At 46.7% G+C, this 15,684-nt stretch overlaps 1 protein-coding gene across 3 annotated transcripts in view; it reads left to right on the top strand.

Annotated features, from left to right (window-relative positions):
* Positions 1-15,684, top strand: part of Ciapin1 (cytokine induced apoptosis inhibitor 1) — a 19,013-nt gene extending 3,329 nt beyond the window's left edge. The window contains exons 2-9 of one of the 3 annotated variants that reach the window (NM_134141.4): positions 2,802-2,987; positions 3,577-3,729; positions 6,272-6,348; positions 7,063-7,225; positions 8,794-8,867; positions 10,171-10,286; positions 11,771-11,849; positions 12,295-15,684. In NM_134141.4, the coding sequence (NP_598902.1) occupies positions 2,831-2,987; positions 3,577-3,729; positions 6,272-6,348; positions 7,063-7,225; positions 8,794-8,867; positions 10,171-10,286; positions 11,771-11,849; positions 12,295-12,405 (930 nt within the window). In that variant the 5' untranslated portion in view covers positions 2,802-2,830 and the 3' untranslated portion in view covers positions 12,406-15,684. The remainder of the gene's footprint in view (positions 1-2,801; positions 2,988-3,576; positions 3,730-6,271; positions 6,349-7,062; positions 7,226-8,793; positions 8,868-10,170; positions 10,287-11,770; positions 11,850-12,294) is intronic. The other 2 variants (XM_006530560.2, XR_003947215.1) reach the window with 2 other exon arrangements.

Here is a 15,684-nt window from a genome sequence, read left to right as displayed (position 1 = left end):
ACAAAAGCAAACAAACAAAACAGATGAACATGGTTACACTTCTAGATCTTAAAAGAACATTGTCTACTAAGGAAGTGCTGACTAGAAACTGTAGGTGTGTGTGTTTTGATGGAGGGGGAAGTTTAAGGTTTAATCTACTCATGAGGTCCCTCTCATTATGGGACGCCGAATGTGTTGTTTAATAATTTCCTGACAACCCCACTGGTACAGGGATGTCAAAGGCAAGGCTCTCCGGTGAGGTCCAAAGGATGAAAGGGGAGCTTTGCATATTTTCCTTACAAGCATCATTATAGGAGGAAGAGGAAGGTGTTACCAAGGCTGTTGGAAACGAAGAGGTGGACCTGAGGCCTTTGATGAACATGATTCATTGACCAGCCTCTGTAGAGTGTGTTACAGGACTTACTGTCCCAGGGTTTCTTAGTCAGTCTTTTTTTTTATTTTTTTTATTTTGGTTTTTCGAGACAGGGTTTCTCTGTATAGCCCTGGCTGTCCTGGAACTCACCCTGTAGACCAGGCTGGCCTCCAACTCAGAAATCCGCCTGCCTCTGCCTCCCGAGTGCTGGGATTCTTAGTCAGTCTTAAGACTAGGAGACTAGTTGCTATTCCTGTTTATTGACAGGAAAAGAGAAGAGACTAAAGCTGACTTGCGGTAGTCCTATGCCTAAGGAAACAGTATTTTTTTTTCTTTTTGATTTATTTATTTATTATATGTAAGTACACTGTAGCTGTCTTCAGACACACCAGAAGAGGGAGTCAGATCTTGTTACAGATGGTGGTGAGCCACCATGTAGTTGCTGGGATTTGAACTCAGGACCTTCGGAAGAGCAGTCAGGTGCTCTTACCTGCTGAGCCATCTCACCAGCCCAGGAAACAGTATTTTTACTCTTTTCCCACCCAGCCAGTCTTAAATGTGAGATTGATTCCAAGTTACCCAACTTAAAGATTTACAAAGGTTCTTTCCCAACACCATGTGACAATTAGAAGCTTAAAAGTGTTCATTCCTCATCCTTAGGGATTTAAAATCCAAAACTAAACAACCAAAAAATCCTGCCTGTCGGATAACCACGTGGCATCCTTTAAAGAATTTTTATTTATTATTATATGTAAGTACACTGTAGCTGTCTTCAGACACACCAGAAGAGGGAGTCAGATCTTGTTACAGATGGTTGTGAGCCACCATGTGGTTGCTGGGATTTTGAACTCTGGACCTTCGGAAGAGCAGTCGGGTGCTCTTACCCACTGAGCCATCTCACCAGCCCAACGTGGCATCCTTTGACTTCAGCTTTTTGCTGAGTCAGGGTAGCACACCGCTGACGTTCACATGAAGAAACTGAACAGGTGTGGTTGGAAATACAATAAGAAAAGAGTCACCTTGCATTGGAAGCCAGATTTTGAAACTAACCAGATAAGGAGTTCAGTTTTGCTGAAGAAATTAAAACCACTAGTAAATTATCTCTTACACGACAAAGCACTGTGTAGTGTAGTCAAGGGTGACTGGTGAAAGGTCATGGGTTTTAGACACAGAGGAATTACTTGAACTTTTTTTTTTTTCAAGCCAAACGTGATGTTGCATACCTGTAACCCTAGTAATTGTGAATTAGAGGAGGCATGATCAGAAGTTCAAGACCAGCCTGAGCTCTCTGAGGCTTGGACTCCTCCCCAAAACAGTAACTTAAAAATGAATTTGTGTGTGTGTGCCCTCCTGTGCTGTACCTGCAGGTGTGGCTGTCATAGAAGTTAGTTCTCTTGCTCCATACGTGCTCATGAAGACTGAACTCAGACAGATCAAGTTTGGCAGCAAGTGTCTTTACTTGCTGATCCATCCTTCTCCCCCTCCCCCCAGCACCCCTCCCCTGTCCCTGCCCCCCACCCCCCCACGAATGTTTTTACAGAAGGAAACTGTAATGCGTGTTAGTTAAATTCCGTCTGGGAGTGTGGTGGTATCCCTGTCCCAGAGTTGGCTATCTCTGCAGAAGTCAGAGTGTTCAGTGGGAACCTCCTACCACTGCTTCTTTGTTTCACTTTCTTGAAGCTAGAAACTTGGTAGCATTAATGTTTAAGGAGAGAGGAGCTAAACGGAGGTATCTCTTGACCTCCTCGGTAAGCATTGTGTACCCAGACCTGCATATCAGGTGGACGAGAAAGTTGACCGAGGCAGGGAGTTTTCATAATTAAAACATAGGTTTGGATTCTAATCCCAGTTTTTGTTTTACATCACATAATGTGTGTACAGTGTCTGCTGACACAGTTCTTTACCTATACATTGGGAGTGACCTAATATCAGACTGTTCTGAGGGTCGTTTGAGGTGATGTATGTCTAAGGTGCTTTAAAGAAGTTGGCTAAGGTTAAATGTTGAAGGCAGCAGTGGTTACTACAGATTCAGTCGAGTTGAATTTTTATAAGTAATGAAAAAGAAGTGTTTGGTTTGCAAATTAAAGCCAATTTTAAAAAGATGTAGCTGTGCTTAGGCTGTCTGCCAACTTACTGCCTTCCTTGCTGAGTTCTGTGCTGATGAATGCCCACTTGTTTCATAGCCAGCTCACACCGAGCTGTCTCAAAGGTGAAAGAATCTCCCTGTCTCCACTCTTCTTACTCGATGCTAATCCCCTTGTCTTGACTCTGCCTTATCGGTCCTGTCTACCTGTTATGTCAGGACTGTTGGGATTCTGACGCCTGAGGCTCTAGTTCAGTCAGTCAGGCTCTTAGGGTCACCAGCTCTGTAAAGTCCTCCCTAGAGGGAGGTTATTGGAGGACGCACGGTTTACACTGCTCTTTTGTCCTGTCTTGTTTCTTTTGCCAGTACCATTTAGGTCCAGCAGCGCGGCAGGAATGGAGGAGTTTGGGATCTCCCCTGGCCAGCTTGTGGCAGTGTTCTGGGACAAGTCATCTCCTGAGGAAGCCCTAAAAAAGCTGGTGGCTAGACTGCAAGAGTTAACTGGCAGCGAGGGCCAGGTATTCATGGAAAACGTCACCCAGCTGTTGCAGTGTGAGTTCCTACTTGTCCTTGGCTCGCAGGGTGAGAAGGGCTTGGATGGGAGCTGCTTGTGCGTGGTTCCTGACACAGGTTCCTGTTTTGTTTGGGGCCACCCCATTTCTTTTCAGATGAAGTAGAGTGGACCCGGGCATGCAGTGGGTAATTTCTGCATGCTCTTGTGTTTTGGAGTCTATTCCCATTCTAAAGAGCTTCTTTTTCACTTCTTCCCCCCCGTCTTTTTTTTTTTTTTTCCAATATTTATTTATTATATGTAAATACACTGTACCGGTCTTCAGACACTCCAGAAGAGGGCATCAGATCCCATTACAGATGGTTGTGAGCCACCATGTGGTTGCTGGGAATTGAATTCAGGACCTCTGGAAGAGCAGCCAGTGCTCTTAACCACTGAGCCATCTCTCCAGCCCCTTCCCCTTGTCTTCTTAAGGGTAAGAATCAGTAAGATACAGAGCAGAAGAGTCTTAACGCTCTTTGCTAGATTAGTGGCTTACTATTTGCCATGGAGGTTCATTCTCCTGGGTGATGCCTGTGTCCTGTGGGAGATTGCTTCCCAGCTTAGGCAGCTGTTGATTCTTCTTTTCAGCTTCGCATAAGGAATCCAGCTTCGATGTCATTCTGTCGGGTGTAGTCCCAGGAAGCACCTCTCTGCACAGTGCTGAGGTTCTGGCTGAGATGGCCCGGATCCTCCGGCCAGGGGGCTGTCTTTTTCTGAAAGAACCAGTGGAGACAGCTGAAGGTAAGGGTCTTGGTGCTCAGAAGGTGAAAGTTTAGCACCGCCGCGTCTGTGCGTGCGCACACCATCTCCCTGAGACTGTGCCTGAGGTACTCCTGTAGTATTAGTCTCTCAGGGGTGGGTGTTAGAGTCTGAGGCAACAGAGCTGAGAAGATGTGCTCTCTGGTTGACCTACAAGATCATAAGTAGAAGGAGATTGCCACCTAAAATGGCTGAATCTATCACCAGATGAACAGTTCATCTTTGTCATGTTTCTGATAGATAGAACATTCCAGCACTGAGGAGGAGCACACAGCAACTTCCTGTGAGTCTGTGGTTATTCCACAATACAGAGTTTTAAAGCAATGGCTGGAATCCTGGGAGTAAAGAATAATATGTGAGGCTGGGCGTGGTAGCACACGCCTTTAATCCCAGCACTTGGGAGGCAGAGACAGGCGGATTTCTGAGTTCGAGGCCAGCCTGGTCTACAAAGTGAGTTCCAGGACAGCCAGGGCTACACGGAGAAACCCTGTCTCTAAAAACCAAAAAAAAAAAAAGAAGAAGAATATGTGAGAAGCTTAAACTATTCCGAGAATTCCAAGCTAAAACTAATCCAAGAACTAAAGCCTTGAGGCTCAGTAGTGTAGCTGTCAGAATTGTTAATCCTGGGTTTCTAGCTTTTTTTTTTTTCTTCACTGAATTCAATCAAGATGTAGAAATATTCCACCAGAAACAGTAAAATAATAGAAATGGAAGTATTTCAGAGAAAATAAAAATGTACTGTGTATGTATAGCTGTGACCTTGTTATGTCTATGGTAGACACAAGCTTTCTTGCTGGAAACTTTTATGATTTTTAAGAGAGAAGAAACGTGTGTACATTTGTGTATTTGTGTGTGTGTATACATGCCTGTCTGTATGTGAGGATACATGAACATGAGTGTAGGAGGCCAGAGGTATTAGACCCCTTGTATGGTTAGTGGATCCGCTCCGCAGGACTGGAGAGGCAGGACATGGGAGTTTGACTGTGCTTACCCCACGCCATTGCTGGGTGGGTGCCAGCCTATGGGGATGCTGCAGGACACCGTTTGGGGTGGTGTGTGTGTGTGTGTGTGTGTGTGTGTGTGTGTAGCTCAGTCTGAGGTCCTGGGAACCGCTGGCTGCTCTTTAGGCAAAAGCTTTCTCCAGTGCTCCCCCATGGTAGAAAGTAGATGAGTAAAACAGTACCCCACTTCTTAGGGTGGGCCTGAGGTTAAATATCTTTTGTAGGGAGGAGTGTCTGGGAAGGAGAGTTTATTAGCTAAGTCCTCAAGGCCTTTACATACCTCATTAAAATGGAGATCTGTCTTAAGCCTATGCGACCACAGGGACTACTACATGTGGAAGGGGTTGGGGCGTTTTCTTACATGACTGAGGCCACAAATCTATGAAGGGCTGAGGCCTCATGCCAAGAGCCTGGTTTCCTGGGGTGGCGGCGGTGGCGGCGATACACCTTCCATCCCTTTAGAGTCACCAGGGTTTCTAACCTTAGTTTCTTGCGCGCTCCACTGGCCAGGAAGAACGACGCTGCAATAGGATCCTTCTGCACACGTTTATTGGGAGAGCTTGATTGTAGAGGCGAAAAGACCCCGAGCCCAGAACTGGTGCTGCTTTTATAGGCCAAGGAGGGGCGTGTCTCACACCCGGATTGGTTATGCACTAAGCCTCATTTGCATGTTCCTCATCTGATTGGCTACTCTCTCTCAGTACCTTACAGAACCTCATTATCATACCTCATTTGCATGTCTCACATCTGATTGGTTATACTCTCAGTACCTTACAGAACCTCATGATCATGCCTGAGCCAGGCAGTGTCTTTGCAAAAGACTTCACTGCATACGTACACATTGGTTGTTTGTCCAGTCTTATGCGTGGTGGCCAGCAGTAGTCAGTGCCACTCAGCAATGGCACATGTGGCTTCCCACATAGTTCAACCAGGAACCAGGCTGCCTTTCATGGTCCTACAACCCCCACCCTGGAGCTTAAGTTAAGGTTGTTGTGAGCCTTCTGATGTAGATGCTGGGAGCTAAATTCCCATTCTCTGCAAGGGTTGTGTGTGCTTATAACCACTGGGCCATCTTGCCAGCCTGTTCTTGCTGGAAATTTAAACCTTGAGTCATAAATGGTGAGAGACAGTACTTAGGTTTCTGTGTACTTCACAGTTTATAACTTTATTCATTATCTAACATTCTTTGGGAGGGGTTTCCAAGAAGCAGAACAATGAAATTATGACTTGTTCTAGCCTAAATAAGAATACTTGGGGTACTGGAGAAATGGCTCAGCAGACCTTCCAGAGGTCTTGAATTCAATTCCCAGCAACCACATGTTGGCTCACAACCATCTGTAATGAGATCCAATGCTCTCTTCTGGAGTGCCTGAAGACAGCAACAGTGTACTCATATAAAATTAATTAAAAAAAAAAAAAGAATACTTTGAACCACCAAAAGATTTTTCAAGATAAATGTTATCACTAAACTAGTTTTCCCAACTTTGACATATGGAGCCATTGATGGAGGTTTTCCTTGACAGTTAACAATGACAAAATGAAGACGGCCTCTAAGCTATGTTCAGCCCTGACTCTTTCTGGCCTCGTGGAAATAAAAGAGGTAAGTGTGTCGATATCCATTTTTGTTAGGTAAACCTTGGGTGACCCAAACCTACAGAGTGTTTGTCAGTAATCCTGGGGCAAGTGAGGTGATAGGCGCTGTGCAGAACTAGGAAGTAACGTGATACTTGCTGCCTGAGAGAGAGAGAGAGAGAGAGAGAGAGAGAGAGAGAGAGAGAGAGAGAGAAGGGGGGTACAGGATGCTTTGAAAAAGAAAGCCTTGGGAACAGGTTCCTTCTGAAGACTCGGTGGTTTGCACTGGTCTTCCTAGAGCTTTTAAACAGTGATGTGCTGCAGGGAGGACGGCGACTGACTGCTTCTGTCCCACTCAGTGTATACAGCTCTTAGGCTTCCATGGAGTATTGTCCCTTAGACCTTTGGTGGAGACAAGACTGTGGAAGGGGGTGTGCACTTATGACAGTTGAGTAGAGAGATATGTTCAAGCTAAGATAGGCCTTTGTTGTTCCATATTTTCTAGAAATTAAATTTTAAAATATTAGCATTTTCTTGGTTTGAAAGACATGTTAGTCCGTGACAACTGTATTGTTATATTCCTGCTTTTTTTTTTTTTTTTTAAATGTGATTCAGGCCTTTAAATTCTCTTTTTGAGACAGAGACTCATTGTTGGATGTAGCCCAGGCTAGCCATGTGGCTGGCTTGGTGAAACAGTGAATGGAGGAGCGTGCACTGATTCGTGGGATGTCTTCAATTGCAGTTGCAGAGGGAGGCCTTAAGCCCTGAGGAGGTACAGTCCGTGCAGGAGCACCTGGGCTACCACAGTGACAGCCTGCGCTCAGTCCGTGTCACTGGCAAGAAGCCAAACTTTGAAGTGGGTTCTTCTAGCCAGCTAAAGCTTCCCAACAAGAAGTCTTCTTCAGGTAAGACCAGCTGGGGGTACTCTTCTGTGTGTGGGCGGGGAGGGTGGCGGGGAGGACTGCCTGAGTCATTTCTTCAGTTGATGAAGTCTCTCAGGCCCTGGGAGGATGGATGGGTTTGCCCTCAGGAGACCTCACAACGGTGATAGCATTTTCATACATGACACTCATACAGAAAAAAGGGTTTTTGTCATGACCTTTTCATGTACATCACTGTACCTGCTCCTCCTCACTCCCTTGCTGCAGCCCCTGTAGATGTTACTGTAATGTTCTGTCAGAGCCGTAACCACAGGACCTGTTGGTCTGATTTTGGTGGAACACCCTCCAGGATACGTCCTGTTTAGATGCTTAAACACAAAACCTGTGTTTCTTCTGCCTAAAAAATTGTGTGCATGTCTGTGTGCTCATTTCTCATTCTGCCTGTTACTGTTTTCCCATGTTTCAGTCGTCATGTTTCAGTTGTGCTTGGCTGTGAGGAATGCAGAAATCTGACAAGTTTGCTGGCATAGCCACACTGCACTCTTTGCTGTCCAGCTTTAATCTTTCTGGAGTCCTTACTTCTCTGCCCTCTGAGTGGCAGGAATTAGAGTTCTCAAGCCTGGCCTGAGGAAATACATGGACCTTTGATTTTGTAGGTCCTGGAGGGTTAGGATAGCTTAGATGAGTAATTATCTTGTGGATGTCGTGAGTATCCAGCTGTGGCAATGGTGGTGTACTTACCCAAAAGGCCTTGCCTAGGATTTGCCCCTCTAATGCCCAGCGCTGAGGCTCACAGATTCTTTCTAGTGTCCTGACCTAGATGGAAAATGTCCTATCATTGTGTTACCTGGCCACCAGCCTCACTAGAGTCTGTTTTCTTCTTTAACAGGCTTAAGTGAGGCTAAATCTTAGCCACTTAGGAAGTTGTTGATACTTTTTTCTCATTTGACTCTCCAAATACTTACAGTAGGCAGAGGGAGTACTATAACCATGTTGTAGGATGTTAAGTTCCGGTAGCAAGGAACAGGCAGGCAGCATAGAATGGATGTTGTAGCCCCACATAACAACCACAGCTATAAAACTAGGTGGGGTACCTCACCATGTTCTCAGCATGCACGGTTAGGTGAGATGACGGGAGTGCTGGTGGAATGCCTAGCTGAAAGCAAGCAAGTAAGGAGCACAGCCTTCCTTTACTGTGTGAAGGCTGTACCTTCGGGTCTAGGTGGAGCTGAGCGCCCAGCTTCCCTCTGTCTCCTCAGCCTGTTCAGTCACCTGCTGGTCTGCACGGGTGCTGGGCTTGCTTGTGGTTGGCTTCTGACAGTTTAAAGAGTTCTTTTCCGGGGCTGGTGAGATGGCTCAGTGGGTAAGAGCACCCGACTGCTCTTCCGAAGGTCCGAAGTTCAAATCCCAGCAACCACATGGTGGCTCACAACCACCTGTAATGAGATCTGATGACCTTTTCTGGTGCATCTGAAGATAGCTACAGTGTACTTACATATAATAAATAAATAAATAAATAAATAAATAAATCTAAAAAAAAAAAAAAAAAAAAAAAAAAAAAAGAGTTCTTTTCCTTTTACTGTTTGACTCAGTGAAGCCTGTTGTGGATCCTGCTGCTGCCAAGCTCTGGACCCTCTCAGCAAATGACATGGAGGATGACAGTGTGGTGAGTCGGCCCTGTGGTCACCTGACCGGTCCTCCCACCCACGCACCCCCATGCCTTGCAGTGAAAAGTGACCTTAGATTTTGTTTGTTTAATTTCATGTGTATGAGTGTCTGTCTATCTATATGTGTATATGGGCACTATATGCATGCCTGGCGTTATCAGAGGACAGAGAGAGTGTCAGATCCCCTGGAACCGGAGTTGAGTTGCAGGTAGTCATTAGCTGCTGTGTGGGTACTCAAAACCAAACCCACATCCTCTGCAAGAGCAGCAAATACTTTTAACCATTGAGCCATGTTTCCAGCCCTGAAAGTGACCTTTTAGATTTTCCGGTACTAATGTGTTTAAGGTCCTGCATTGTAGTTGTGTCTGATGTTGATGTCTTTGATTAGGACATTCCTTCCTAGTAGGAGTTTAAATTTCATTGTTTTAGTATCTCTTTCCCCTCAACAGATTTTCTTGTTTTCCGTTTATGTGAAATAGTAAAGATTCTTGTAGACATATAAACCAGGAAAGAAGCTGGCCAAGATATTTTATTGGCCTCTGTCTAGGCAAGTCATTGAACACTCACTGTCTTACACCCAGTGCTTGTACCTTTGATCTGCCCTGTCTTTAAGAAATTAAGCTGGGTGGTGGTAGAATACACATTTAGTCCTAGCATTTGGAAAGCAGAAGCAGACAGATCTGAGTTCAAGGTCAGCCTGGTCTACAAATGGAGTTCTAAGATAGCCAGGGCTACACAGAGAATCCCTTTGTTGGAAAAAAAAAACAAAGAAAAATAAACAAACAAAAAGAAAGAAATTGTTTCTGCACCTTTACTATTGAGGCAAGAGTGATGAGCAAAATAAGTCATGGTTTATGTTCTCAGAGCGTGCAGATGTAACTGTCTTCACGTTACACAGATATATTTATAACTGTCTGCTTTTTTCTTCTCAAATTTTATGGAAAATGTTTCACTTCCTTTGACTGTATTTTATTCCCACAAGTAGTCATATATTGAAATAAATACAATATTTCTCTTCATTTTACCTGTTCCCATCCTCCCCATGAAAACACACACACACACACACACACACACACACACAATCTCCCTCCACCCGCTTGCTTCTCTCTCTCTCTCTCTCTCTCTCTCTCTCTTTCTCTCTCTCCTCACCATTAGCCTCCTCAGCCTGTGGCCTAGCTCACAGTGGGTGTTGCTTTTGCGTTGCACTGTGTGTGCGTTGTGTGCTTTCATAGCCTGGGCTTACGTCAGCTTTTCATCAGAGGGACCGTGGCTGTGTTGCTAAGTGTTTGCATCACTCTCCAGGATCTCATTGACTCAGACGAGCTGCTTGATCCAGAGGATTTGAAGAGGCCTGACCCAGCCTCCCTGAAGGCTCCTTCATGTGGGGAAGGGAAAAAGAGGAAGGCCTGTAAGAACTGGTATGTGCTGGGGAGCAGGTCTGCTCTGCTGGGCCCTTCTCCAGGTGTCACAGCATCTCTCTGTCCTCATTCTCTTGAAAATGGTTTTTCTCTGAGCTGTATAGAGGAATGAACTAAACAGGTAAACCTTAAAGAATGACACAGACCCATACACCATGGTGTAGATTAAGAAATGGAAGCATCCTGCCTGGGCATCCCAGCCCTTGAGAGGCAGAAGCAAGTGGATCTCTCTGAGCTCCGGGTTAGCATGGTTTATATAGAGTTCCAGGCCAGCATGCAAGAGGCTGAGGCAGGGTTGCCTATATAGCAAGACTGTTTTGAAAACTTTTAAAATAAATAAAAACAAGCTGATCATATAGGTGAGCATCTAGGTGTATTTGTTTATTCACTTTTATTAAAGGGAGCCTAGCTAGATGTTGAGGGTGGGAAAGCTCTTAAGTTTCAGAGCCTTGTGTCTTCTACAGGGATAAGGTTGCTCAGGGCAAGTCTTCCTATGTAAGCTACCAGTTTTTCCGCACCTTAAGGCTCAGGAGGAGGTGGGAGTGGTGGTTTGTCTGTCAAGCTGAGTCTTGCTGTTTCCCTAGTTTCCAATTGTGTACTGCTGTTGTTTTTGTAGTGCTGGGGGGAGTTTGAAAAGCGTGAAATAGTAGGTCCCTGTGTCACTCTGTCCTAACACAGAAGCTTTGCATTGGTATTTCTACTAGTGCCAGACAGGCTTGGCTTGTTTATTCATCCACTGGTGGTTATTATGGCTCTTTGCTTGTGTGTTTGTTTGTTTATACTTTTTAAAAAAGATTTATTTATCATTATATCGAAGTACACTGTAGCTGTCTCCAGACACACCAGAAGAGGGCATCAGATCTCATTACAGATGGTTGTGAGCCACCATGTGGTTGCTGAGATTTGAACTCAGGACCTTTGGAAGAACAGTCGGTGCTCTTAACTGCTGAGCCATCTCTCCAGCCCTATTTTTGGTTTTGGTTTTGGTTTTGTTGTTGTTGTTGTTGTTTTGTTTGTTTGTTTTCTGAGATAGTCTCACACTACAGTTCAGGCTCACGGGGAGCTTGGTGTTGTAACTTTGCTGACCTCTCCAGTGCTGGGGTCTCAGCCCTGCACCACCACCTTTGGCTTTATTCCAGTTTGCCAACATCAAATGAGAGGATTTCAAGTGAAAATCCAGGTTTTCTTGTGTTTAATTATTTTTGGTATGTTTGTGGTGCTGGGCATACAGCCCAGGGTCCTACACCTGCTAGGGAAGTGCTCTACCACTGGGCTCAGCTCCTTCTGCTCATGAATTTGGGTCTGCTTCCCACAGAAGTCAGCAGGACAGCTCCCCTATCCTTCTCCACTCTGCTGTCTTCCCCAGCAGCCTCACCCCTAGCCTGCTGCTTCTGTAACACTTGACTTGACATTATGTAAAAAGAGAAAAGTCTTAGGTGTATGATAGCACTGTAAGAGATTTGATGCTTCTGTTGGGTCCCCAGCACCTGTGGCCTCGCAGAGGAACTGGAGCGGGAGCAGTCCAAGGCGCAGAGCTCTCAGCCCAAGTCAGCCTGTGGAAATGTACGTACTGCACCTCCTGACACCCACCAACCCCTGACCCTAACTGCACACAGAGTAGCTGATCTTAAGGGATTTGTCACTGAGTGTTGTCATAGTGGGCCACGAGTGCAGCTGTAATGAGAAGAGGTTATCCCGAGAGGGAATCGGCATTCTCATGCCAGGCTGACAGTGGCTATCAGTTTTTATTTTGGCTGACCTTGCTGTGATCTCCTGTAGCAGAGGCTGCCTGAGCTACCTCTCCTCCGTCCCATGGGCTTCCACATAACTCAGGCAGGCCATAAACCTGCCTCAGCCTCCCAAGTACGTCAGTACAGCTGTGTTACCAACTCTCGTGGCTGGCGCCCGTACTGACTGACGTTTCATAGAACAAGAGACCCGTGGGTGTACGCAGGTGCCCTTTCCCTTTGGCCCTTAGCCTCTCTGTGTGACTGTTGTTTCTCCACAGTGCTACCTGGGTGACGCTTTCCGCTGTGCCAACTGCCCCTACCTCGGGATGCCAGCCTTCAAGCCTGGCGAGCAGGTGCTCCTGAGCAATAGCAATCTCCAGGATGCCTAGGAGGGACCTCAAGCCCACACACCTCCTCCTCCAGCAACTCCTGTCCTCAGCTCCTCCCACGGCCTCCTCCCACCTCTGGATTCAGGCGCTCTGAAAACACTCACAGGGAGAGGCTTGCAGCCGAGCGAGCGAGCGAAGCTGCTGTGGGCAGTGGGGTGGGGTGCTGCTGTGTCTTGAAAGACCAAGGATTGAGGGGACCTGTCTCTTAGTGTTAGGGGAAGAGGGTGGATGCGCCTAAGGAACTCTGCTCCTGGTGTTACAGTGCTGTCCCTCTCCACCCTTGAGTATTTATGCTGAGTAAGCTCCAGGCTCCGCTCAGTGATGCTGCCACCTGCTGGACTTCCTCAGGATGTAGTTCTTGGAGCCATGGGTTAGCTGTCAAAGGGCCTCAGGGGCACCAAAGAAGTCACTCCCCCAGTTGTGATCCATCTTGTGTCCCTCTGCCTTTCTCACCTCACCCCGTTTTACTGTAGTGTTGTATCTGTGTCCTGTTGTCATTTCTGTTAAATGGTATTAAACTTTTGTGTTTTTATGTCTCCCTTTTACTGTGAGTGTGTCTTTGTGTCTGTGTGTGGTAGTGAAGGGTTGTCTGTCACCCATCCACATTCAGCTTGGACTATGAAAATTGTTTTTGAAGAAGTCATCGTCACACAGGAGTGGGGCCAGAACTGCCCACTAGCTAGGACTAGGATCTGTCTTCACCTCCTGTAGGAGCCAGGTGGAGAATGCAGGTTAGGGCAGGCTGGACCAGCAGCAGGAAGTATCAGAGCAGGAGGCCCTCTTCAGTCTCCCTCCTGCCTCTGCCCACATCCCTGTTATCCATCATGCCTGCTGTTACCTGTCCTTGTTACTTGATCTGCTTAGCTAGCTTCTGCTGCTATGGGTGTGGTGAAAAGCCCTTTGAGAAGCAGAATTTCTGTTGACCCCAGTGACCCTTGCCTTGTGTTACCTCCCCTCCAATTACAGCAAACCCTGAAAACCTCTGGTGTTTCTCTTCTGAGTGGAAGAGGCTTTGCTAAGTGAAAGGGTTTTACAGATGGACCCACAGTCCCTGCTGATTAAAGTTAATTAGACGGGAGATTATCCTTGGCCCATTCTCTTGATCCTTTAAAAGAATTAGAAAACAAAGGCTTTGTTTTGCTGCCTGTGCACAAGCTAGTGGTGAAGTTTTAGGAGGTGTGTACCTCTTAGCCCTACTAAGAAAGTGGGAGCCAGGCAGTGGTGGTGTATGCCTTTAACCCCAGCACTTGGCAGCCAGAGGCAGCCGGATTTCTGAGTTCAAGGCTAGCCTAGTCTACAGAGTGAGTTCCAGGACAGCCAGGGCTACACAGAGAAACCCTGTTTTGGGGGGAAAAAAAGGGTGGTGGTGGGGTGGTGGTGGTTACAGCCCCACAGCAAGGAGCTTGGTTCTGTCATCACTGTGCCAGCTTGAAAGAGGACTCGCTTTCAAATGAGAACACAGCCTGTGCCTGAATTAATGGCTGGGATCCATGGATGGAACACTTGGGTATGCACAAAGCCTTGTTTTTGATTCCTAGTACCAAAACCAAAAAAGGTTTTCTCAGGCCAGAGCAATTGACAGAAAAGCCAAGATAATAAGTGGGGGTGTGGCTGACTGATTTGTCACACAGCAACAAAAACTCAGCCCCAGATGGGTTTAGGTTTAGCTGACCAACTGGCCCAGTCACAGACCTGTTGTCGGCCTCTACTGCAGTTACCTAGGTGAGGGACAAACACTTGAGCCTCTAGGAGGAGGAGATGCTCCTGGACCAGAGCTTCCTTGTGGGCTTAGTAAACGCCACAAGCCCTTCAGACCTGCTTGTTGATTGCTAGCTATGACTGGCACGAAGGATAATGATTTGGTTGGCTTGGTTAATAGGGCCCTGGCGTCAGTCTTTGTGTCCTTCCACAAGGGCCAGAAGGAGCATATCCAGTTTAGTCAGTCCTAGGCTGGTGGAGAGAATCCTTGCCCAGAGCACATGTAGGCCTCTGCCTGGCTGCTGCTGCACACCAAGGAATTTGCAGTGGTAGGGGCACAGCTATTTGTCTGGCCAGACTCTTGAGTCTGTGACCATAGCCTAAGGAGGAGTTTCAGCCATTGGTAAGCTTACAGTATAGAACCCAAAAACAAATTCAACCTAAACTCCCATGGATACATGTGTGGGCCTGGAAGCCTTGGTTTTGTAGTAAGTGTAATGGTTTCTTTGTGTTTATGTGTATACAGGCACACGTGCCATGGTGCACCTGGAGGTCACGGAATAACTTGCCAGAGCTGGTTCTCCTTCCACCACGTGGGTCCCAGGGATCAAAGCCAGGTCCTCAGGCTAGGCAGCCATTACCTTCCCGCACTGAGCCATCTCATTGGTTCTTGTCTTTTGTTTTTGTGAGACTGGGTTACATGGAAGCTGGGCTCTCCTCCATCTCCCTCCCTCCCCCTCTCTTCCCCTGTCTGAAACAAACTCTGGTTATCGTAGCCTGAATCTCACCGTGTAGCCCAAACTAGCCTGCACCTCATGGGGCTCCTCAGGCTCCCGAATACTGGCATTGCAAGCATGTCCCATCATGCTAAACCTGGCTTTTAAAAAAATGTGGTTTTTTTTTTTCATTTTATGTGTATGTATGCATATATGTCTGTGTACCAGGTTTGTGCAGTGCCCAGGGAGCCCAGAGAGGGTGTCAGCCCCCCTGGGATTGGACTTAGAGCTGTGAGCCACTATATGGGTGCTGGGAATCAAACAGGTTCTCTGTAAAAGCAGCTAAGTTCTCTTAACCATTGAGGAATCTTCCAGCTCCCTGGCTTCTTAGCTCTATGGAGTCTTTGGCTTAGAATCTGGTATTGTGGCATCTAGTTTCCCCTCGTTCTGAAATCACTTGGTTAGTATAGGCAGCAGAGGCAGGCCACATCTTTCCTGGGCTTTGGTGACAGCTGGGCCTTAAGGGGTCTTGGAGCTGAAGCATGAGGGGGTGTGAGTGAGACAGGTTGCAGAGGTGAAGGCCCTCGGGCTTTGCAGATACTCCTGGTTGAGCTGAGTCTACAGGGAAGCCTGCCATTGCTTGAAGCTGATAGTTCTCTGATGTTACAAAATACTGCTTCACCCAGTATGTGGTGATGGCGATTCGGAAGGCGAAGCAGAAGCCCTACCAGATAAGAGTGAAGGCGTGGCCAGATGGGGACACAGCAGGATTTGTTTGGACAGTTCAACACTGGCTGACCATTGGAATCACTGGGCAGCTTCCAAAAATAAAAACAACCTCCTGTGCCTGGGTGTTATTTACAAA

This window comes from Mus musculus, chromosome 8 (genome assembly GCF_000001635.26).
Source record: "Mus musculus strain C57BL/6J chromosome 8, GRCm38.p6 C57BL/6J".
NCBI lineage: Eukaryota > Metazoa > Chordata > Mammalia > Rodentia > Muridae > Mus > Mus musculus.
Note: the sequence above shows the minus strand (reverse complement) of the source record. Positions and strands in the feature narration are given on the sequence as shown.